The 25,618-nt window shown below is 43.1% G+C and overlaps 1 protein-coding gene across 2 annotated transcripts in view; it reads right to left on the bottom strand.

Moving 5' to 3' along the window:
* The window catches only part of sgk1 (serum/glucocorticoid regulated kinase 1), an 86,816-nt gene that overhangs the window by 20,667 nt on the left and 40,531 nt on the right, over positions 1-25,618 (bottom strand). For both annotated transcript variants that reach the window (XM_080192736.1, XM_080192737.1), the window contains one exon: positions 13,590-13,662. In XM_080192736.1, coding sequence (XP_080048862.1) covers positions 13,590-13,662 — 73 coding nt within the window. The remainder of the gene's footprint in view (positions 1-13,589; positions 13,663-25,618) is intronic.

Below are 25,618 nucleotides of genomic sequence, written 5' to 3'. Positions count from 1 at the left end.
AGCGCTCTGCCATCTACTACAGGTACTCCTGTTACTACCATGCAGCATTAGGGTTGATACATCCAATGAAAGTAAGTCTTTGCTGCAGCCTCTTAAATGCTTCCTGTACCCTTTATTCTAGGTCAGCTCCAACCTTTACATATGGCTCCATGTAGTGGCACAAGAGAACTGTTCTCCTGCTAATCATGGGGCCGCATGGTGTCACAGTGGTTAGCACTGCTGCCTCACAGTGCCAGGGACCTGGGTTCAGGTCCAGCCTTGGGTCACTATCTGTGTGGAGTTTGCATGTTCTGCCCATCTGAGGTTTCCTCCGGGCACTCCGGTTTCCTCCCACACTCCCAAAATTGTGCAAGATAGGTGGATTGGCCATGCTAAATTACGCCTTAGTGTCCCACAAAGTGTAGGTTATATGGAATAGCCATGGTAAATGCATGAGTTTAGGGCGATAAGGCAGAGGAGAGGTAAAATACTCTGTCAGAGAGTCAGTGTAGACACAATAGGTCAAATAGTCTTCTTCTGCACTGCAGGGATTCCATGAACTTATGCAGCACCATCCATACTTCAGCAGTAAACAAGGAGGACTTCAGGCATTGCACAGCATCTTAACTTGCCTTGAATTTAGATTTCTTTCCTCTCTATTTTTAATTTTCTTTTCTTATTTTCCTTACTCTTCAGTCTCAACAATGTTTGATAAAGAAACCTTTCCAGGTTCTCTCATGTCTTTGAATACTTCTATCATCCTCATGCAACATCCCATTAAGCTTCATTTACATCCCATCTTCCTCCCCCAAAATTAATGTGTTTCCTAGACCTATCAGGACCTGCACCTGGCCAGGTGGGGCAATGGCAAAGGTCCAGCATGAGGGGCCTGGCTTCCAACCAAAGCTAAGGATGGAAGTTTCCTTTGTCTGCTGCCCAGATGGTGGGATAAAGGAAGTGTGCTATGGTAGTCAAGGTGGGTGATCTTATCAAAGCCCCTACTGCCTATCGCCCTTTATCACAAACTTGGTAATTTAATACAAATTGGAAGTTTCGCTCAGAGAGACCACAAAATGTCAGTAAAGGAACAGTGACATATTTCCAAGTTTGGATGGTTTATAACCCAGAGGGCAACTTGCAGGTGGTAGTATTCTTCGACAGCCTTTGCCCTTCTAGGTGGTAAAGGTCCCAAGTTTGGAAAGTGCTGTCCATGAAGTTTTGGCGAGTTGCTGCAATGTATCTTGTAGATGGTACACATGGCAGTCATGATGCACCAGTGAAAGAGGGAGTGAATATTAAAGACAGTGGATGGGGTGTCGATCAAATGGGCTGCTATACCTTGGATGGGAGTCAAGCTTCTTGATTATGTTTACAGTTGCACTCAAGCAGGCAAGTGGAGAGTATTCCATCACAAAACTTTGGGGAGTAAAGAGGGGAGTCAATGCCTGGCACTTGTGTGGCATGAATAATACTTGCTACTTATGAACCCAAACCTAAATGTTGTACAGATCCTCCTGTATGTGGCCACATATACCATTCCTTCATCAATGCTGGGTCAAAATCCTAGAATTCCCTCCTGAGCTGAATTGTGGGAGTACTGTCACCACAAGGACAGGCGCAGTTTATGAAGACAACTCACCACCACATGCTCGAGGGTAATTATGGATGGATAATATATCCTGGCCTTGCCCATAATGACCACATCCTGTGAGCGAATCAAAAGAAAAATCACCAGAATAAACACTACAATTGGATTGAATTGGAATATATGCTAATTTGCACTCGATCTCAAAGGCCAGTGCTTTCCTTGGAACTACACCTCAACCCAAGACCGTGACATCACAGAAAATTGGAATAAGTAAAGATAAAGAGGATTACTCATTTCTTTTTAGTGGCATCTTTTTTTCACTGCAGTGGCGTTCAAAACAAAATGATCTCACCATGTGACAGGCATGACTAACGGTCATGATCGCTTACTAAGAGCCTGTTATTAAAATCACACCCACTAACTTATCAATAAAAAAAGCAGGAAAGGTACCTCTTTTTAGCATGACAAATATAAAATCCAGCTGTCCAAGCCACAGCAGATCTTCAATACAAATTGTTCTTCTTTGCTATCTCCAACCTGATATTTCTGATCACCAAATACACACTGATCCTTCAGATGAAATTATGTAACTGCAGGCCGGATAAATGTGCTGCCATAGCAACCAACAAACTTGTAAACAAGCCCTCTCCAAAATAAGTGTCATTATATAATGTGATTAGTTAATTACAAAACGTATCCAATTTCATAAATGTGGGCAGGATATGATCAAACTCGTTGCGTAAAATAAAGAGTTTATTCATATCATTTGATCTTCTCTGTAGGTTTTCTTTCTATGAACAACATTCCTAAATAATTGAATATATTTCAAATTGTTCTCAAACTTGTTAAAGGTTAATCTGGGTGCACATTTGTAGTTCAATTGGTGAAAATAGGCCTTTTCAAAAATCACCTTTGGTAAACCAAAGGAAGGAAGAAGAAACATTAACTAGAACCTTTCCGAACATTAGAATGTCCAAAAATACTTCAAAGCCACTGGAAAACCTTTGAAGGATAGCCACTGTTTTCCCCTGATATCTGACTTCGTGTCTATATCAAACATGTTCTATCAGAAGCTTCCCATCCACTGAGTCTGTCTACACTTCCCCTTGCCTTGGAAAAGCAGCCAGCAGAATCAAGGATCTCACGCACCCTGGGCATACTCTCTTCCACCTTCTTCCATCAGGAAAAAGGATGTAAGAGTCTGGGGACATATACCAACCTACTCTCACTTGCTGCCATCAGATTTTTGAATGGACTGACCTGATATTAATCTTTCTCTACCACCCCAGCTATGACTGTTGGACATGTAAAAGATGGAGAAGAGGCCCATAGTGCAGCAATAAAGGTGGGGCGGGGTGGGGGGGTTGTGGGGATATGGTGGCTGAACAAGACAAAGTGGATCAGTCAGAGATTTAACAGGAAGACAAACAGCAATTATCCATTGAACATGGCTTCCAGTAGATCCAAAGTCTGCACAAATATTGCAAATGTATGAAACATCATTTCATCCTTCCAAAAATAATGGGCAGGATTTTTCGGTATTGCATGGCCCAAGATCAGAAATTTCTGGCCAAGCTCAACGTTAAATACTCCCGCTGAACTTTCTATCTCTGGAAATTTTTGACCAATGGGTACAATTTCATGCTGGCAATGGAAGCCGTGCTCACTGGCTGGAAAAACAATGGGAGCCCGATCTTGTTTTTAATGGGAAGGGCCCACCAGAATTACATCCTCATCAGGTGCTTTAAGAAAAGACAGTAGTGCAGTGGTAATATCACTTAATTTTAATTTCGCCCATTGCATCTCACATACACCTTGCAAAACCACTTTCCTAGTCCTACCTATGTCGCTGGTACCCACGTGGACCACGACAACTGGATCCTTCCCCACCCTCTACAAGCTCCTCCCCAACTCTGTGCGGGTATTCTAAACTTTGGCACAGGACAAGCGACACACCGGGTGGTGTGTCGCTCGTCCCAAAACTGTAAAGTCCTGCCCGAGGTCAATGCACCTATCCATTGTCCACCCCTTGCCTGCTCCGATTCCCATGGTGGGCTAGATGGTAAAATTCCAGCAACAGCCTTCAGGACTCACTAACTATATTGCTCCTTTTTCCTACTACATTCATATTTCCTCCACAAATTGAATGGGTCCCTGCACAGTGCTGCCATGCTCAGAAGTAACAAAATAATCTGTTTTCCTGCTGCCCTGTAAAAGGGGTGAATTTTCAGAGTCTGCTGAATTACCTGGTTCAAAACAGAGAAAGCTGCCCTAACATGTACATACTTATGGGGTAGAAATCAGTATGCATTGTGCCAGCTCTTTGGGGCATAACATGGGCAAAGCATCCCAGGTAAGAAGTCACACAACACCAGGTTAGAGTCCAATCACTTTATTTGACAGTAATCCAACAAGCTTTCGGAAATGGTGTTCCTTCGTCAGGTGTGTGGAAGATTCATCCCAATGCAGTGGAACAGTTTTGTTCCAAACTTCACTAGCTTCAAACACGACCTTGAATGTTATTGTACTTATTCTGTTTTGCCTTTAGAACAGGAAAATTACCCTCTGATTAGCTGATTGCTCCCAACAATCATTTTTTCAGGCAAGGGAGTACCTGAACTGAAAGATTGATGTAATCTGTCACAGACAAAAACAGATCAGTCTCTAACAGATTTAAAAGGTTAAAAATAGACTTGTTCTACAGGATTATTTCATCCACTGTGCTACAATTGTCCTCAATGATGAATTAACAAAGGGATGAGTCATAGAGGTTTACAGCATGGAAACAGGCCCTTTGGCCCAACTTGTCCATGCCACTTCTGTTTTAAACCCCTAAGCTAATCCAGTTGCCTACAATTGGCCCATATCCCTCTATACCCATTTTACCCATGTAACTGTTTAAATGCTTTTCAAAGGACAAAATTGTACCCGCCTCTACTACTACCTCTGGCAGCTTGTTCCAGACATTCACCACCCTCTGTGGGAAAACATTGTCCCTCTGCACACTTTTGTATTTCTCCCCTCTCACCTTAAACCTAAGCCCTCTGGTTTTAGACTCCCCTACCTTTGGAAAAGATGTTGACTATCTAGCTGATACAAGCTCTCATTATTTTATAGACCTCTATCAGATCACCCCTCAGCCTTCTACGCTCCAGAGAAAAATGTCCCAGTCTACCCAGCCTCTCCTTATAACTCAAACCATCAAGTCCTGGTAGTATCTTAGTAAATGGTCCAATGGATGAAGGTCCACCAAGTTTATAGATTGTTCTGCAATGACTTTTGTTAGAAAGGGTGTATGTGTGGTTGTCTGGTTCAGTGTCTGTTGTGAAGCCTTCACAGTCAGAAGGCCGACATGTAAGCATTACCTCAGTCCATGCATGAGGTAGCACAGGGTGGCTGTAACCCTTAAAACCATTCACTTAAGTAGATTATTCCCCACTCCTCACATAAGATAATTATGAATATTAAAAATGTGTATGTATATTATTATTGAAATTATAGTTCAACTTTCATTCAGCAATACTATTATGTGTAGTGACTATTGACTTAACCTTTGGTCTGCAGAACTATTTTAGGAACCAAATCGATTGGGCTGAAAACATTAAATGTCGCTCAGGATATTACGAAGTAAAAGCTCTTCAGGAAGAACGAGAATACAAAACCCTATTTTTGATTATTAAATCAGGGGAGAGCGTGAACACAGTCTCCCACTACCACAAATTTTGCAGTTGAGTATCTGCAGAGGCTCCGTAAATCTTTGCAATAGCTTTTAACCTTTGAACTCCCAAAAGATTGGAAAAGGCATTATGTGGCACTGCGTGATAAGTAGACTAATCTGCCACCAAAAACATTGGATTTAGTAGGTGAGGTAGGTGAATGTGACAAGTTTATTTCCAGAGTGTGCTTTGGTCCATACCTTACTTAATAGTACACAATACAACCAAGATGACAAAAAACAGATTAAATGCTTGATCATCTCATTTGCTGTTTGTGGGACATTGCTATGCAAAAATTGGCTACAGTGACTATGCCTCAAATGTAATTTAATGATTGTGAAGAAGTACGGGATGTGTCTACATGTGTTTTGCATGCTGCACATCTGATTGAAGAGGTATAAGGTTCTCCAGACTTTAAGCCTCAGATGACAGTCAGAATTTTGTCAAGACCACAAGACCATAAGACATCGGAGCAGAATTAGGCCACTTGGCCCATCAAGTCTGCTCCATCAATCATGGCTGATATCTTTCTCATCCTCATTTTCCTGCCTTTTCCCCATAACCCCTGATCCCCTTATTAATCAAGAACCTATCAATCTCTGTCTTAAAGACACTCAATGACCTGGCCTCAAAAGCCTTCTGCGGTAAAGAGTTCAACAGATTCACCACCCTCTGGCTAAAGAAATTCCTCCTCATCTGTTTTAAAGGATCGTCCCTTTAGCCTGAGGTTGTGCCGTCTAGTTCTAGTTTTTCCTACTAGTGGAAACATCCTCTCCACATCCACCCTATCCAGGCCTCACAGTGTCCTGTAAGTTTCAATAAGATCCCCCCTTATTTTCCTAAATTCCAGCGAGTACAGACCCAGAGTCCTCAACCATTCCTCATATGACAAGCTCTTCATTCCAGGGATCATTCTTGTGAACCTCCTCTGGACTCTTTCCAAGGCCAGCACATCCTTCCTTAGATATGGGGCCCAAAACTGCTCACAATGCTCTAAATGGGGTCTGACCAGAGCCTTATACAGCCTCAGAAGTACATCCCTGTTGTTGTATTCTAGCCCTCTCAACATGAATGCTAATATTGCATTTATCTTCCTAACTGCCAACTGAATCTGCATGTTAACCTGAAGAGAATCTTGAACAAGGACTCCCAAGTCTCTGATTTCTTAAGCATTTCCCCATTTAGGAAATAGTCTATGCCTCCATTCCTCCTTCCAAATTACACAACCTCACACTTCTCTACATTGTATTCCATCTGCCACTTCTTTGCCCAAACTCCTAACCTGTCCAAGTCTCCCCTGCTTCCTCAATACTATCTGTTCTTCTACATATCTTCGTTTCATTTGCAAACTTAGCAACAGTGTGTTCAGTTCCTTCTTCCAAAGTGTTAATGTATATTGTGAAATGTTGTGGTCCCAGCACCGAACTCGGAGACACACCACTAGTCACTGGCTGCCATCCTAAAAAAGATTCCTTTCTCCCCACTCTCTGCCTTCTGCCAGTCAGCCAATCCTCTATCCATGCGAGGATCTTACCCTTAACACCATTATCTAACAGTGTCCTATGCAACACCTTGTCAAAGGTCTTTTGGAAATCTAAATAAATCACATCCACTGGTTCTCCTTTATCTAACTTCCTTGTTACCTACTCAAAGAACTGTAACAGATTAGTCAGACATGATCTCCCCTTGACAGAGCTGGGCTTATTCAGTCCTATTTTATCATGCGCTTCCAAGTATTCTGCAAATAGACTCTAATATCTTGCCAAAGACCGAAGTCAGGCTAACCGGCTTATAATTTCCCATTTGCTGCCTTACTCCCTTCTTAAGCAGCGGTGTTACATTAGCTACTTTCCAGTCCTCTGGTACCCTCCCTGCCTCCAGTGACTCCTGAAAGATCATCACACTAAAGTTAAGAAAGCCCACCAATGTCTCTACTTTCTCAGAAGACTAAGGACATTTGGCATGTCCGCTACGACTCTCACCAATTTTTATAGATGTACCATAGAAAGCATTCTTTCTAGTTGTAGCACAGCTTGGTATGGCTCCTGCCCAAGACCACAAGGATTTACAAAAGATCATGAATGTAGCCCAATCCACCATGCAAACCAGCCTCCCATCCATTGATTTTGTCTACACTCCCTGTTGCCTCGCAAAACAACCACCATAATTAAGGACCCCACTCATCCCAGACATTCTCTCTTCCACCTTCATCTGTCAGGAAAAAGATACAAAAGTCTACGGTCATGTACCAACCAACTCAAGAACAGCATCTTCCCTGCTGCTGTCAGACTTTTGAATGGACTTATCTTGCATTAAGTAGATCTCTCTCTTCACCCTAGGTACGAGTATAACACTACATCCTGCACTCTCTCATTTCCTTCTCTATGAACAGTATGTTTTGTCTGTATTGTGTGCAAGAAATAACGCTTTTCACTGTATGTTAATACATGTGACAATAATAAATCAACTCAAATCAAACCAATGCCTCCACAATTTTCTCAGCTATCTCTTTTAGAATCGTGGGACGTAGACCATCCAGTCCAGGTGATTTATCCACCTTCAGACCTTTCTGTTTCTCTAGAACCTTCTCCTTAGTGATGGCCGCTACACTCACCTGTGCCTCCTGATTCTCCTGGAGCTCCGGTGCCTTTTAGGTAAAGACTGATGCAAAGAAACTATTCAGTTTCTCTGCTATTTCCTAGCATTCATTCTCCAGCCTCATTTTCCAGTGGTCCAATGTCTATTTTTGCCTCTCCCTTGCCTTTTATATATTGAAAAAACCTCTTCCTATCTTCTTTTATATTACTTGTCAGCTCACACTCACATTTCATCTTCTCCTCCTTATTGCTTTTTTAGTTGTCCTTTGCTTGCTTTTAAAGGCTTTCCAATCCTTCCCACTAATTCTTGCCACTTCTTATGCTTTTTCTTTTGCTTTTATGCTGTCCTTGACTTCCCTCATCAGCCATGGATGCCTCATTCTCCCCTTAGTATGTTTCCTCCTCCTTGGGATGAATTTCTTTGTGCCTCCCAAATAATCCCCCAAAAGCTCCTGCCATTGCTGTTCCACTGCTTTCCCTGCTAGGCTCCCTTTCCAATCAACTCTGGCCAGCCCCTCCCTCATGTCTTTGTAGTTATCTTTATTTAATTGTAATACCATTATATCTGATTCCAGCTTCTCCCTCTCAAACTGCAGTGTAAATTCTATCATATTGTGGTCACTGCTCCCTAAGTGTTCCTTCATCTTAAGTTCCCTAATCAAGTCTGCCTCATTACACATTACATGTCAACAGAATGTCATCTCTGACATTTTAACTGGAACTTTCACTCTATCTTTTTCCCATTTCCCATGTGATTGAAATTCAAGTGCGATGCAGCAGTTTGTAGGGAAAAAGTATTTGGGGTGGGATTTTCTGGTTGCACTTGACCTGAGACTGGAAAACCCTGCCTGAGGTCAACAGACATTTCCATTGTCCGCCCCTCACCTGTTCCACGGCGGGGGGCCAGTAGATCTGCGGTGTTGGTTCAGAGGCAGGGATATCTTTTCAGTGGTGAAACCTGCCATTAGCTGGCAGTGCAGCAGGTAGGGGTGGGCTAGGAAAGAGCCTCCTGGTCAAATAGGGAGACTCTGCATCACAGTGAATACATCCCTGCCGAACTCCAGCATTGTATTTGTCACACTCTTAGGACATTGTTGAACTCGCAGGTTCAGCTGCCCTCCGCTCTGTGCATCACAAAGAATATTACCTCGGAGAAATCTCAGTAGGGATAATTGAAATGTCGTATGAGAATTCAAAACATTATAAGGACCCTGCCAGCTAATAATGGGGAGGCACGGTGGCACAGTGGTTAGAACATAAGAACATAAGAAATAGGAGCAGGAGTAGGCCATCTAGCCCCTCGAGCCTGCCCTGCCATTCAATAAGATCATGGCTGATCTGTCGTGGCTCAGTTCCACATTCCCACGCTCTCCCCATAACCCTTAATCTCCTTGCCTATCAAAAACCTATCAACCCGCGTCTTAAAAATATTGAGCGAGGCAGCCTCCACCACTTCAACAGGCAGAGAATTCCAGAGATTCACCACCCTTTGAGTGAAGAAGTTCCTCCTCAACTCCGTTCTAAACTGCCCCCCCTTTATCTTGAGGCTGTGCCCCCTGGTCCTACTGTCCTTTCTGAGCGGGAAGAGCCTCTCCACCTCTATCCTATCCATCCCATTCATCATCTTATATGTCTCAATGAGATCTCCCCTCATTCTTCTAAACTCTAACGAGTACAAGCCTAGTTTATTCAGCCTCTCCTCATAGCTCAACCCCCTCAACTCCGGAATCAGCCTAGTAAACCTCCTCTGCACTCCCTCCAAGGCCAAAATATCCTTGCAAAATATCCTTAGTACTGCTGCCTCACAACTTCAGGGACTCATGTTCGATTCCAGGCTTGGGTGACTGTTTGTGTGGAGTCTGCACATTCACCCCCTGTCTGCGAGGGTTTCCTCTGGGTGCTCCAGTTTCCTCCCACAGTCCAAAAAGACATGCTGTTTAGGTGCATTGGCCATGTTAAATTCTCCCTCAGTGTACCCGAATAAGTCCTGGAATGTGGCAACTAGGGGATTTTCACAGTAACTTAATTGTACTGTTAATGGAAACCTACAATAACAAATAAACTTTTAACCTGACTCGGATACACATTTGCACATTACTGATGCCATCCATTAGGCCCCTCATTTTCTTAGCTAAGCTGACTGTTCCCAATACCTCAAGATACCAGGCCCTTCCCACTTCACTGTTCCATGCCTCTGACCCCAACCTCAGCCTTCCCCATCATCCTCCTTTCACCATGGATTCACCCTATCAGGACCTGAGTCACTGTGCAAGAGTTCCTTCCCTTATACTGCAGAGTTAAACCATTGACCTTACACACAACTGCACAAAGCCAACTGGTGCTCACCACCTTTAAACAGACATGTCTCGGATGCCACGAGATTCTTATGCGGCAATGGCTTCCACTTGAAAGTACGATGTTACATTTTAGAAGTGCTACATTAATGAGCAATGTACTACAGGAAGGAACCTGCCACAGGCTGGTGTAATGCTCAACACGCCACAACCCCGCTCCTGGCTTTATCTCGGCATCTCAACCAACCATTAGCTATTGAGGATCAGTGACTGGATTGGGGACCATGGTGATGGCTAAAAGTTGGATGTTGGAGTCTGCATCAGAGATTGTGGGGCTCTGAGTTGGGGATTGCAGGAATCGGGCTCGGAATTCCGAAGGTGGCAGTGATGTGGAAGTATTGGTATTGTTAAATGTGGGGTTGGGAGGAACGCCTATGCTCTTTCCAGATACACACTCAAGTAAAGTAACTTACTTTCCGTGATGCATGCTATCCCTAAGGCTGGTTTCCCTGAGTTGCAAATGTTACATCAATTTTCAGGAAAGGTGAGCGAGAGAAAGCGGTGAGCTACAGGACAGTCAGCCTAACATAATTCAAGAACCCATCATTCAGGAACCATGCATTTAGAAAAACACAATATAATTAGAAGAAGTCAACAAGGCTTTACTAAAGGGGAGTTTAATTTGACAAGTTTATTAGATTTTCTGGAGGATGTAACCAGTAGAGTAGATTAAATTGAACCGGCAGCTATATCATACTTGAATCTCCAAAAGGCATACAATAATGTACCACATAAAGGCAAAATAAGGGCCGATGGGGTTCGATGCTATATATTAGCACGGTTAGAGGATTGGTTAACAGATAGAAAATACATTGGGCTTTTTCAAGTTGGCAGGGAGTGAATAATGGAGTGTCACAAGGATCAGTTCCAGAGACTCAGCTTTTTACAATCAATATTAATGCCTTGGAAAAAAGAGGCAGAAAGAAATGTATCGAAGTTTGCTGATGGCACCAAGCTAAATGAAAGGTAAGTTGTGAGAAGGACAAAGAGAGATAGAGATGAGTTAGGTGATTGAGCAGATGGAGTATAATATAGGGAAATGTGAAGTTATTCATTTTGATCAAACAAATAAAAAAAAGCAGAATTTTTTTAAAAGCTGAAAAACCTGTAAGTGATGATGTTCAAAGAGATATGAGTGTGCTTGGACAAGGAAAGCAGAAAGTTACCATATGGGTGAAGTAAGGAGGAAGGCAAGTGGCATTTTATTAGAAAGGGATTGGAGTACAGGAATAAATAAGTTATGCTACAGCTGTACAGGGTTTTGGTGAGATCACATCTGGAATGATTGTACTGAATGATGGGGCAGTCTCGATGGGCTGTGTTGTCTCCTCCTGCTCCTATTTGTTGTTATGTTCAGCTGCTTTGGTGCTGGTTGCTTCAGGCAAACCAATTATAGAGAAACAGGCCTGAACGAGCCTGATGTCTGTTTCAGCACTGTTGAAGGATGTTTCCTTTTTTGTCCTTACCCAATGTGAACGATAAACATCCTGAGGCCAAAATGTATGCACGCTTCCTGCGCCCACCATATTGGGGCCATTGTAATCGCTAACAAGTGCTGTACATGTGCCAATTTCTAGGCCACAGAGTTAGGCACTGTCTTGATGCAGGCATGCATTGCAAATTGGTCCAAATGTCCAAAGTATCTTCAGGCAACTTGGGAAGGTTTATTAGGAGGAAAACATCATGCTGCAATAATGTTCACTTCTACAGGAAGAGAGTCATTGTTTGAAACTTCATTTGCAGTCCATCATATGAAATAATGAATGAAGCCGGCAAACAATAAAGGACGAGGCTTTTGACTATTCCTAAAAAATGAAAATCTGGAATGCTACCTAACAAGTGAATTAATGCATGGAGAAAAATAAAATTGAAAATATTAAGTAAAAACATCCGGTTAACCAGCAATTGAAGCATTTGAAGTTATTTGAATAGCCGAAGCCCAAAATTCCTCACATACCTGGAAATAGGAGGTTCCGTGTGAGACACAACTCTAATTATTTGACTTCAGTGCATGGCCTGCAATCGTGTTTTCTCCCATTATGTCTCATCTCTGAAAATTGGGCATCATTCAACACCACAGGTTGGAAAGTTGACTACTGGTTGACCCCAGCCCACCATCAGCCAGACTCACACTGTGAAAAGCACCCCAGAAAACCAGGGCTATGTTTAAACCTATAAACAGGACATTGGAGTAAAGTGGAGTGATAGTCCCGAGAGGTGGAAGTCTGGATCTTTTTTTCTGTCAGGACTCAAGCTGCGCTTTGACTCTGGATTCACACTGCCACGTCTTAGCATTGAAACCCTTCCCCATTGATGCTATGGTCAGACTGTAAGAGCAGCTTCAGCTTTCATTCGTGTCAATTAGGGGGAGGTGATGGCCTTGTGATTGCTAGACTATTAATCCAGAAACTCAGCTGATATTTTGTGGACCTGGGTTCGAATCCCACTGCGGCAGATGGGGGAATTTGAATTCAATTTTAAAAATCTGAAATTAAAAATCTACTGATGACCATGAAACCATTGTTGATTGTCAGAAAAACCCATCCAGTTCGCTGATGTTCTTTAGGGAAAGAAATCTGCCATCTATACCTGGTCTGACCTACATGTGACTCCAGAGCCACAACAATGTAGTTGACTTTCAACTGCCCTCGGGCAAATAGAGATGGGCAATAAATGCTGGCCAGCCTGTGATTCCCATGTGCCACAGATGAATTTTTAAAAAAATTCCAAATCTTCCTACAGGACGTAATCCTGATTTTATATAAAGAAAATCCAACCAGCATCACTACTGGCAGCAAGAGACTCTTGAACTCCTGAGAAACCAGTTCACCTTTGCTAACTGATACATTCAGAGTTTTGCAACGATTAGGGCTTCCTCAGGTAACCTTACTTTGACAGCTGAAAGCAGATATAATATGAATCACTCCCTAAGGTTTCTCATACTCATGCTAATTCTCACATTTGACAGGGTTCATTTCCTGTGTACAGATAGGACAGAAGTAATGTTCACTGATGTACAAAGCGATCCACTGAGTTCAAAAAAGCACGCCTGTACCCCACGATTTCCAATAACAACCTATATTTAAATAGCGCCTTTAACATAGTGAAACATCCCAAGGCATTTTATAGGAGTGTGACTACTGAGAGATTCACACTGAGTCACATTGAAATATTAGGACAAAAGCTTTAAAAGAGAGTGGCTGTTTGAATCCATTGATAACCAATACAACGGCTGGAGATAATAAACAAGGCTCTAAATTAGAACATTTCTTTAGAGTTGCTGGAAATTAATCTTTAAAAATACTTCTTGATTTAATGTTTGAGAGGAGGTCAGTATGCTTTAATTAAATAGTACCTGGAGTACAGTTGTTTGTGGCGGGTTTCTCTGAGGGATGTTTCTGAAGTTCACCTTGACACTGCTTCTTTGCCTGTAGTAATATTAATTGCATTAGTTGTCATTTTATGCCATTTACCCTCCCAGTTCACCGAAGAATATGACATTGTAGATTATCAGGCAATCAGTAAGAAGCACCTCATCATTTTTCATTTTATCTGTGCCATATTCAGAGCACAAATGCATGCAGTCACCCGGCTGCCGCTACAAGCCAGGGTGGAGAATTTGGTGCTCAGTCAAATTTCCGTTCATTGCAGTGGGACTGGAGAATCCCGCTGGCGTGAACAGCCAGAAAACTCTGGCCAAAATTTTGCTTCCAATGTATGAACTGTCACTCCTGATTGAAGAGACGGAGGAAAGGTAGATATCTGACACCTATATTGAGGGAAAGGAAACCATTCTGAAGGCCTCTAGCCCCACGCACCCAACTTCTGGCAGTTCTTGGGTTCAGCAGAGAGGGTGACAATAAAGTTGGAAAATGAGGTGGCCTGCCAGGTGTGAGGAAAGGAAATGATAATCTGATGTGGCATTCATTGTCTGATTTTCCCACAGGTATTCCACCCAATTTTCCACCTAAATGCTGCCTACAGATGTAGTGGGACCTGTCTCTACAGAAGTCGATTACGTTCCAATACATTTATTACATCAAAAATACAGGAAGTATTATTTGATTATGAATGAGTCTTGCCCAAATATATCAAGTGATATGAAAAGCATCTTATATCTACTTTACAAACACTCAAAAAAAACAAGAAGAAAGAAAAAGGAAACTACCAGAAACATGAGTGGCTGGTGTTGGAATGTCAGGTTATAGATGGTTAGCCATTTGAATTGAAATCTAAATCAGAATATTTGCAGGGATAATTTTATCCTTCAATAACAATAAAATAAAAAGGACTGCTTAAACAGCACCTCTTTTAAGTGCTCTCCACACAGAAAGGCCTGGTCTGACTTAAAGAGGAGACAGGGTTCTGGCTAACTGAAGCATATCTCCTGTATACAATATCACAGAAATCTTTTGAAACTGTCCAAAATAAAGCCTCCCTTCACTACCAACAAATAAACTCCATGTTCTCCAGACAACCCATTAAATTCTACAGATGGTTTTGTCATTAAAACACCTCCTCCTGTACATGCAAGACCAGGAACGTCACTTTTCATCATTTCAATTTGAAACCTGATGTTATTTTGCCTTATGATGGAAAGATTCTATTCTAAGGATTTAAATAACATGGTGGATTATATCAATATCTATTTTCATTCATACATATTTAATGGAAGGACAGTAACAGAGAAATAATACAGAAGCTGAGATTTGTGAATATATTCCTTACTAGATGCTGCTTTGCTTTCATTGTTCAACTGTGACTTATAGTCTGGTGTCTCTACTTATGTAATTAAGAAAAAACTGTAAACTATGTTTGTGCATCTAGAAAGAATGTAATGGCCTATTACTAAAATGTTAAGCTTTACAAACACAGTCATCTACTTGTGGATCTGGGTCCAGCCCAGAGAAAAGTCAATTCTGATGTTCATAATCATAGAGCCAGAATTGCAGAGTAAAGGTCAGTGATATGAGTACAGAATCATACTTGACACAAACTATTCCCCTGTGGCCATAGTGAAGTGTTTCAGTTGAGAAGTTATATGGAGATACTTCAGGAAATGCTGCCAGTTGTAAACCTTCCCAGTGTGTCATCTTCCAGAATTGCGCAAACTTTGAGGGAAGACGGAATTTGTGTGTTTGCAGTAAAATGTTCATGCAATGCCATCAGAGACTTGTAAGCTAAACATCGCCTGTACTTGATTAGCTTGACTGCTAAACTAACGCTTTGAATAAATGTTTATCTTGGCCACATCTTATATGCGATTATGGTTTGTGTTCTGAGAGGGAGAACGAGAAGCAATATGTTTTCTGGGTGACTTTTCTAGAAATAAGCCAAATGTACAAAATTAGCCATGAAGTAGTCTCCTGAACTATCAGTATAAAGCTGTGCACTGTCTACAAATCTGGCTTGCTATCAGGAATAGGCAACACATGTTGGTTAGTAACCTTCCCATTACTTTGTAGTGGTGCTCCTGAAAGAGCTGAGGGACTGTAGTATAAGGGTTTGGCATATATAAGGTCCATGTGGGACTGAGAACAGTACCGCCACATGTTGATGTAAATCAGTCGAGTGTTGGATCGAGTCATGTGTACCAGCAAGCATGGAGACAACTCCTAGCTTGTACCCTTTACTGTATATTTGTAAATAGTCCTAAGGCTCAGCAAAGACACCCTACATAAGAACATAAGAAATAGGAGCAGGAGTAGGCCATCTAGCCCTTCAAGCCTGCCCTGCCATTCAACAAGATCATGGCTGATCTGAAGTGGATTAGTTCCACTTTCCCGCTTTCTCCCCATAATCCTTAATTCCCTTGTCTATCAGAAACCTATCTACCTGTGACTTAAATATATTTAGCGAGGTAGCCTCCACCACTTCAACAGGCAGAGAATTCCAGAGATTCACCACCCTTTGAGTGAAGAAGTTCCTCCTCAACTCCAATCTAAACTGCACCCCCCTTATCTTGAGGCTGTGCCCTCTAGTCCTGCTATCCTTTCTAAGTGGGAAGAATCTCTCTACCTCTACCCTATCCATCCCCTTCATTATCTTATACATCTCTATGAGATCCCCCCTCATCCTTCTAAACTCCAACGAGTACAGACCCAGTCTATTTAGCGTCTCTTCATAGGCCAACCCCCTCATCTTCGGTATCAGCTTAGTGAACTTCCTCTGCATTCCCTCCAAGGCCAATATATCCTTCTGCAAGTGCGGCGACCAAAACTGCACACAGTACTCCAGCTGTGGCCTCACCAGTACCCTGTGCAGTTGCAGCAAGACCTCCCTACTTTTATATTCTATCCCCCTCGCTATAAAGGCCAACGTTCCATTCGCCTTCTTGATCACCTGCTGCACCTGCAGATTGGGTTTTTGCGACTCGTGCGCAAGGACCCCCAGGTCCCTCCACACCGTAGCATGTTGCAGCTTTTCGCCTTTTAAATAATAATCCCTCCTACTATTATTCCTGCCAAAGTGGATAACCTCACACTTGCTAACATTATACTCCATCTGCCAGGTCCTCGCCCACTCGTTCAGCCTATCCAGATCTTTCTGCAGACTTTCCACACTTCCACGGAATTTGTTTTTCCACTTATCTTCGTGTCATCAGCAAATTTTGTCACCCTACACTCAGCCCCCTCCTCCAGATCATCTATATAAATGGTAAATAGCTGAGGCCCCAGCACCGATCCCTGCGGCACTCCACTAGTCACCAACTGCCAACCAGAATAGCACCCATAGATTCCAACTCTTTGCTTCCTATTAGACAGCCAATCCTCTATCCATGCTAACACCTTACCCCCAACTCCATGCACCCTAACCATCTGTAGCAACCTTTTGTGAGACACCTTATCAAATGCCTTCTGGAAATCTAACATGGTGGTAGTTTGTGGAACAACTCAAAACCACCTAGAAAATGTAAATAAAATTTAAAAAGCTGGAAGACTGAAAAAAATCAGAAAAGCAGTCTGACCTGAAAAGGAGCTCCAGAGGCAAAGAGGAAAACTCAACAGGGAAAAAGCTCCTTAGAAAGGCTTGGGAGCTGGAGACAGAAATTTAAAATTCTCGGCCTTTTGGCTAAGATCAAATGTAGTATCGACATGCTGCACTTGGTTGAAGTCATTAGGTTACATTTCAGCTTCATTTGAAGCAATTTTTTAAAGCGGCATCTTAGCCTTTTGGCTAATATGCAAATGAGATCAAGCCTTGGAGGAGGAGCTATACCTACTCCAATCAGCTTGGATCATGTAGATCAAGCCCAAGACAGGTGGTGAGAGCCCTGTCTTGTCAGCTTGGATTGGGAATGTCCCAATTTGCTGGGACTGTGAATTGGATTGGATTTGACTTGATTGGATTGGAATAAAGTTTTAAAAAATTTTTAAAAATTCCTTTCTACAGTAGAAAACTCCATTGAATCTCCAATGGAATTCCTGCTTCTAATCACAGAGATATTGATGGACAATCCTTTTGTCTCCAAGTGAATAGTGATACCACCTTGAAATTCAGAAAGTTCTCAAAACAGAGCCTACACTTTTAAAAATGTAACTGTGGATCAGAATGTCACATTTCCAAAGCTACTCAGTCTAACCCAAGGCTCAGATCTATCACATAACTGCGGGCTTTAAAAAAAATTCCTGAAGCACAACATCACTTAAGGTACGGAAAGAAATCAGAAGTAGAGAAGGTTAACACATTGTGGCAAACTGCAAGACAAGCACTCAGAAATGCACAGAAAGCTTGCAGATCATCCGGGAGGTCCAGACTGCAAGCCTGGAAAGCATACGTCCATGCTTCTTGGGTGAGGTTAAAGGTCTTCCTTACTTTTTTTGGAATGCGGACATTTCAGTCAGTGGCCATTTGATAAATGTTAAATTAAACATGCAACACAGTGTAACAGTCCTGTCAGGCAAAGGACCATTACTAATAGACCTCTGGCTTCAAACACCACACACAACACCTCATGAATTAGTCATAGGCGTGATTCGGGAACCATTATGGCAGGAAACAAATCTTTGAGCTGATTTATGTCACCCATAACTAGCCTCTCTGTCTGTTGAGCAGAGATGCCTGTGTAGACTAGGGTCTCCTCAAAATGGCAGAAGATGTCTTGACATCTTGGGCAGCATGGTCGGTGCAGGCTTGGAGGGCTGAAGGGCCTGTTCCTGTGCTGTAATTTTTCTTTGTTCTTTGGCAATCACTGTCCTTAATCATACAGGACTGCAAGTTTCCAAATATTCAAACAAAAAAAAAAATATCCTGACTGAGACTTCAGCTCTGAACTGACCTCTCTCTTTGCAGAACAGGTTTGTCCATTCTTGTTACAGGAGCTGGAAAACTTACAACGGTCAGAGCAGCCAACCACCCCGTGGTAACCAAAATGCCTCCAGTGGAGGATGTAAAAGAGAGCGACCAGCAGTCTGTGAGGCAGTGAGGCAGGCAGTGAGCCTCGACCTCCTGCTCTGATGACAGTTCATCAGGTAAAGATGCAACCACCAAACAACAGCCGCAACTCCCAGTCGGTATATCAAAGCCACAAAAGATGTTGGAAGCTGGTAGCAGCTGTCCTTTGTGAAAAGCAGAGGTAAGCGTACAACAAACTCTCATTCTAGCCACAGGAATGCTCACCCTCAGTCAGAGCATCGCCATGATCCACACGACAAGTGAAAGAAATGACAAGGAGACAAATCCAAAGTTCGTTCACACCATAAGTAATGAGATAGGTAGCCACCACTGACCGGCAGAACAGCCAAAATGACTAAGTATGGTTCAACATTAAAGACAGGAAGAAATGGATGAAAACATACCCAGATATCAGAACAATCTCCAAACCTAAAGAAAGAAATGGCAGTGATGGAGCCCACTGTTCTCACAATAGTGCAAAAGGAGATATGGAAGGGTTATAAGGCTTCAGACTGCCTGGACATTTGAAGTTAAGGAGTTGATAGGGAGAGATGGAGTAATGATAATGTAGTAATGACAATATAAATGTATAATAGCAATAACAATGTAAGGCATAAAGAAAATTCTAATCACTTAAAATACCTTGGTTAAAGACATGGGGAATGTGTATTATAAGGGCCTGGCACAAATAGGGTTAATATAGGACTGAGCACAGCGCAGTGATGTAAGAAAGCATACCACCTGTAGCCAAGGTCAGTACAGTGTTGGACAGAGCCGTGTGTACCAACAAGCATGGAGACATTGTTTACTGTATACTTTCTCAAAAAATGATGAAGTGTCAGGTTCTGACTGAAAACCAGTGTGAAACAGCCAAATTCTCTCTCCAGAACACACTGCCATCCACCATCCCTGACAACTCCACCACCCCACCCCCAACCATCATCTCTGGCAATCACCGCCCTCCCCCCCATTAATAATTACCAGCAAACCATCCCCCCCATCTTGGTCCCAACATGGCACTTGTGGGAAATCACTCCAGGATGCCAGGGGCAGTTTGAGGGCAGTTCCCTGCCAGGTCGCTGAGCACCTGGGGGCTACACTGACCCCAGCGTGGTCATCTTGGCTGCTGCAAAGCAGTGGTGACTCCTGCCAGCATAACATCACACCACTGACGTCTCCGGAAGGTATGACATTGTGCCGTTTTGGCATATTTAAATCCATTTAAGTTTATGGTAACCAGGTTCATGCCCTCGCTGGGCATAAACCTAATTACATCACGGGCGGGGGGGGGAGCGGTCAGGGGGCCGTGTGCAGCAGGGAGCAGGGAACATCTCAGTCTTTTATCTCCGTAGCACAAATCCCATCATGACCCTCTCAAAGGGAATCAGCAGCCATAATGGGATTTGTCTCTTGGCGAACGGGGCTGGATAATCACTCCCTTTGTAAATACATTGAAGAGTCAATAAAGACTCATAGTTAACATATATCTGACTATGACAACATCTTTGGATGTACTGAACTGTAATCAACACCTCACAATAGAGACCACATGCATTCTGGGGCCAACTTTACTTCATCAGTGACTCGTGACAAACTTACTATTACCGGATGTACCAGCAGCCTCCATTTGGGGCCTGGCTGACGGTGAGACAATGGCTAAGTTGAAGCTCAATTCTTCTACCTTTATTTGATCACCAGCAAGAGCATGTTATTAGAAAGCAGGGTTACTCTTATACCGTGTGAAATTAAAGCATTTAACCCTGAATTTGTCCTCATCGAATATCAGCTGGTGCTTGTTTTCCAACCAGAGTGCCACTAGAAACATTTGTCCTTTTTCTCACACTGTTTGGACATGTTTGAACCCTTTCATTCCTTTATCAGCAGCCTCCATTCTCACAGTAATTCCCACTGCTGCTTCCAAGGTCAGGTTTGCCTCAGTCACAAGCCTCTGTCTTATGGTGTATAACCTGAGGCCATGGAGCAACGTGCTTTGAGAGTGTCTTATAGAAACTTCCCAACTCTACAATCCTTGGATCTCCCTAACAAGGCAAAACAAAATAAACAATTTCCCTGTTATTTAATCCTTCTGATTTTTGATATACTTCAAAATGTTAAGAAAAGGCAATTATTTTAGACTGACGTGATCTATTTTAAGAGTATGAAATTGCTTTTATAGGTTTTATTGCATGTAACTCCGTTTCTTATCAGAATGTAATTCTAACTTTCAAGGTCCATCAGACAGATAGCACTATCACCAACCTTAAATTGCTCCTCTGAATTGTAATTTTCCAGACATAATTTGCCGTCAATGTAACTTCTTTCCTTTAACTGCCTCAGAACTTTCCACAACTCCCCATTGTTATGTCTTTATGCCACTAATCTGAGAGAAAATAAAGTATTTTTTATCAAACAGAACCTCCCAGAACATCACTGTTCCATGTACATCATTCTGTTCAAAACCAAACGATCCCTCTGTCTCACAGTGCCAGAGTCCCAAGTTCAATTCTGGCCTCGGGTTATTCTGTGTGTGGAGTTTGTATGAGGTGTCTCTGGGTTCCTCCCACAGTCCAAAGATATGCTGGTTATGTGGATTGGCCATGCTAAATTGACTCTAGTGTCAGGGAGGAATAGCAGGCTAAATGTGTGGGATTATGGGAGTAAGCCTGGGTGGTATTATGGTTGGCACAGATTCGATGGGCTGAATGGCCTCCTTCTGTACTGTAGAAATTCTATTCTATTCTGCTGTAAAGAGCAGGTGGTCAGTGTGGTGTCAAATCTGAGGTGTGCAAAACAAGTGTCTGCAAACAGCCACTACATGTTCCAGGGATATCCAGACCAGCAGTTAGTGCTGGCCTGGATAAAAAAATTGAAATAATTTTCTCAGCTAATGCTGAATCCCGAATCCCTACAGCGCAGGTGGAGGCCATTCGGCCCATTAAGTCTGCACCAACTCTCCAAAAGAGCATCTTACCCACAATTCTATTGCTGCTTTGGGGTTTGGTTTACCTCAGTTGGCTGGACAGCTGGCTCATGATGTGGACTAAAGCCAACAGCGTGGGTTCAGTTCCCACACCGACTGAGGTTATTCATGAAAGATCTGCTTTCTCACCCTTGTCCTTCACCTGACGTGTGGTGACCCTTAGGTTAAGCCACTTGCAGTCAGATCTCCTCCTCAAAGGAAAAAGCAGCCTATGGTCATCTGGGACTTTATCTTTTACTTTTTACTGCTGTTGTATATAATATAGAGTTTAGATTGGACATCACTCCGGTACGCTGACCAGCCAGCCCTTGACTTGTCCAAAAGATTCCAAACCAAATTAGATTGGGTTTTTTCAGAATGCCCAGCAGTTACCTAACATCACAGACTAGCCAGTGTGATATCCTGAATGCCATTTAGTAATCCACACAGTGAAGGCCAGAAACTGCCGCCAATATCAGTTATGGTGAAACTCAGCCCGTGTACCGGCAGAAACAACACATTGCAAAGATTCACCACACCAACCGCTAAAACTCAGACTGTGAGCTGGAGTCTAGATCATCTGCCAGTCATGTTCATCTTTAAGCTTGGAAGTAAGGAACACTGGTGGGACAAGGGGAAGGGAGAACCATCCGGTCCAACAGTCAAGTATCAGCCAAATGAAAAAGATTGAAATAATTCTTCTGAATTAAACGTTCCACAAGAAAGAAACAATTACTTCCCAAGCTGTGCATGACAGGGAAAACTGCTTTTAATCTAAAAACATCTGAAACATAGAAGATAGGAGCAGGAGGAGGCCATTTGGCCCTTTGAGCCTGCAGACTTGAAATGCAGGCCGTTCATACTGAAAAAGCTAAACAGGTATCTACTGTCAACAGACACAGGGATCGTAATGTGCAATTAAGTGCCGTTTAATTCAGTTTAGTATGGGCAGCATGCCCATTTTCTGCTGCCCATTAATTGTTATCGTTGCGGAGTCCAGCTGCTAGTAGCTTCAGCAGGTCTGACACGTGTTACACTATGAAAGCTAGTCTGCAGTCTTGAAGTGGAGGTGCCTGGAGTAGGTGCTGGCAGGCAGTGCAGAAATCATTCTGATTTCATTAGCAGATAGTGTGGACTGGCGCAACAAGGGAGAGGGTGGACACCTTCTGGGTGATGTACTGGATGTCTTGGTGGAGGAAGAAGATGGAAAGGAGGAAAGATGTATCCACAGGGGAAAGCAGCCACCATCCACCTGCTTGGGAAGCAGTGGGAGCAGGTAGCAGTGGCTTAGGGTTTTACACAGAGCTTGGAGCCCATACTTTCCAACATGCAAGTGGTAGTCAACTATATCAGCACATTTATAAACTAAATCATGACGCAACAGTTCAGTACAAACTTGAGGTTCAGCATTTTACTGTTAGCCTGCAAATTTCACAGTCTTTTAGACTAGAATGAAGGAAAATCCTAAATTGTTTTACACGTACATGAAGGATGAAAGGATAACTAAAGAAAGAGTAGGCCCATTAAGGACTACAGTGGGAATTTGTGTACGGAGCTTGAATATGGAGACAGGATTCTACTTGTGGTTCGCGAGGGGAAATGTGGGTATAGAAATTGGGGAGAAGGATTTGATACAATTAAATAAATTAACATAGACAGAGAGGAGGTTCTGAGTGGTCGGACAGACTTAAAAGTAGATAAACTCCATGGCCGGATGAAATGTATCCCATGCTTTTGAATGAGTCAAGGGAGAAAATAAGAGGCGCACTGGCCATTTTCAATTCCTCTCTGGTCAGAGGATAGGTGCTGGGGGGCTGGAGGACAGCCAATGTGGTACCATTATTTGAGAAGGGAGGGAGGGATAAACTGGAAACTACAGGCCAGTCAGTCTAACCTCAGTGTTGGGGAAGTTATTGGAAGCAATTCTGAGGGACAGAATTAATCTAAGTTTGGAGAGGCAGAGATTAATCAAAGACAATCAGCATGGTTTTGTAAAGGGGAGATCATGTCTGACCAACTTAGAATCATAGAATCATTACAGTGCACAAGGAGGACATCTTGGTAATGGACAGAATTGATATGCAAAGCAATGCAAGTATAACCAATGACAGATTGCACCTTGGGGAAGCTTGCAAATCCCATGAAGCTGCATGCATGCCCCGTCTGCTTTTCTCTGGAAAGGAAGAATGAATTGTTTTTCACTCTCATGGAATTGAGAATATCGGTGACTGTCCCAATGCAGCAACAGAAGGCAAACTGTGAAATACAGCAAATAACTCAGGCTCCAACCTGGAAAGGGCCAGACCCCAAGGTGACTTACACAACCACTGGCAACGCCCTTGCCCCGCTCTGAGATTGGCTGAGGCGCGTGGCAGATATCAGTGACAATATCCTGACTGAAGCACAAACATTACACACAATGTTCTTTTTGAGGATCAGGTGTAAGAGTCACTTCCTGAACACCCTGGGCAAAGACAGCTTCCTGTCAAGAGCCCTTCCCTCCCCTCATTCCCGCCAGACCCTCGTGCCATCTGTTTATTCTCCAATTCGTGCTGTATTCCAAGAAGAATGCTCATTAGTACTCCCATATGTGGGAGCAACTGATCTGTGCAGAAGCCTGAAAAAAACCTCCTCCACCACCTGCCACACTACTCCCTGTGGACTTTGGTAAGGTTAAACTGTTGGAGGCACCAAACAATTAAAGCAACAGCCAGGAGAATTCGACCAGCAACCAAATTATATGTGATGGATTGGCACTTTAAATATTATGATGAGTCTGTGAGCCTCATTGTTATTCATTATTTTGATTTACCAATCAACAGATGGGTTTACTGAGTCTCAGGAAAACCAGCAGCTAAACAAGATGAGGACTCCTCAGCTCCAGGAGATAAGTGCCCTTCCATTTACCTGCCAGACCAAACCGTACCAGTCTCAACAACCCAATTCCTCCACAATCAGATCCCCCCATGCCTGGCCCTTTCAATCCCTCCCCTAGAGGCTTCTGATTACCTTCCCAGAATTCCATCCATCTCCTTGAAGGCCCTCATCATCTCTTCAAACCTCCAATCCATCTCCTGAGGTCCACCATCTCTTCCCAGAGCCTCTAAACCCCTTCTAATTCTTTCCTTCCCTAGGTTTCTGAGTCCCTGTCCTCAGTCACCCTGCTGTGGGTTCAATGGCAGATGTGGGAGGGTATGGGGTAGAATTTGGCTGGAATGCAGAAATGGGTTCCACCATCTGAATTTCCCATGAAATTTTCTGCTGCTGTCCACCATGGTGGATTGGGGAACCTGCTGGAAGCTGGCATGAAACAGAATTTCATCCCACTAATGGGAAAGAAATGAAGGCCTGGCCAGAATCTTCCACTCACATCCAATTCTTCGCGACACCAGTGGGGATGCCTAGAACAACATGGCATGAAGATGTTGGGGCTCACTTGAACAATGTCAGGGGCTGCCTCTGGGGTGTGGGATGGAGGCTGCCAATGACCCCGGACACCGGAACAACACAGCAGTGTGCAGAGGAAGCATCTACAGGTGGATATTCCAGATTGAGTGTTATTGAGGAGATCCATCTTCCATCCTTAGAGATCCATCTTCCCTTTCAGGAAATCCATAATCTTTCTTCAATAGTGCAGTAAGAAGTCTCACAACACCAGGTTAAAGTCCAACAGGTTTATTTAGCATCACAAGCTTTCAGAGCACTGCTCCTTCATCAGGTGAATCTTTAATAGTAGGTTGGTGATGTTGGATGCTTTTTCAATATGGTGCCTAGATACAATGGTGGTCTCTGTACCATCAGGCCTGTGCCACCCTGGAATGTGGCACAAAGCACCCAGTTGCATAATTAATGATGGGGGAACTGGAAGACATAGCGTGGTTTCCTGCTGACATCCATAGCGGGAAACATTCCATGTTCCTGCCCTTGCCACAGGACTTGGTCTCAGATGAGAGAATTCTGCCCAATAGGTTTTAGAATAATCAGATAATTATTTGAATAAAAGAGATTTAAAAGCTCTGTCAGAAAGGCCT

This window comes from Carcharhinus amblyrhynchos, chromosome 7, assembly GCF_965287045.1.
Source record: "Carcharhinus amblyrhynchos chromosome 7, sCarAmb.v2.hapA, whole genome shotgun sequence".
In the NCBI taxonomy this organism is placed as follows: Eukaryota; Metazoa; Chordata; class Chondrichthyes; order Carcharhiniformes; family Carcharhinidae; genus Carcharhinus; species Carcharhinus amblyrhynchos.
This window is presented reverse-complemented; position numbering and strand designations above follow the sequence as displayed.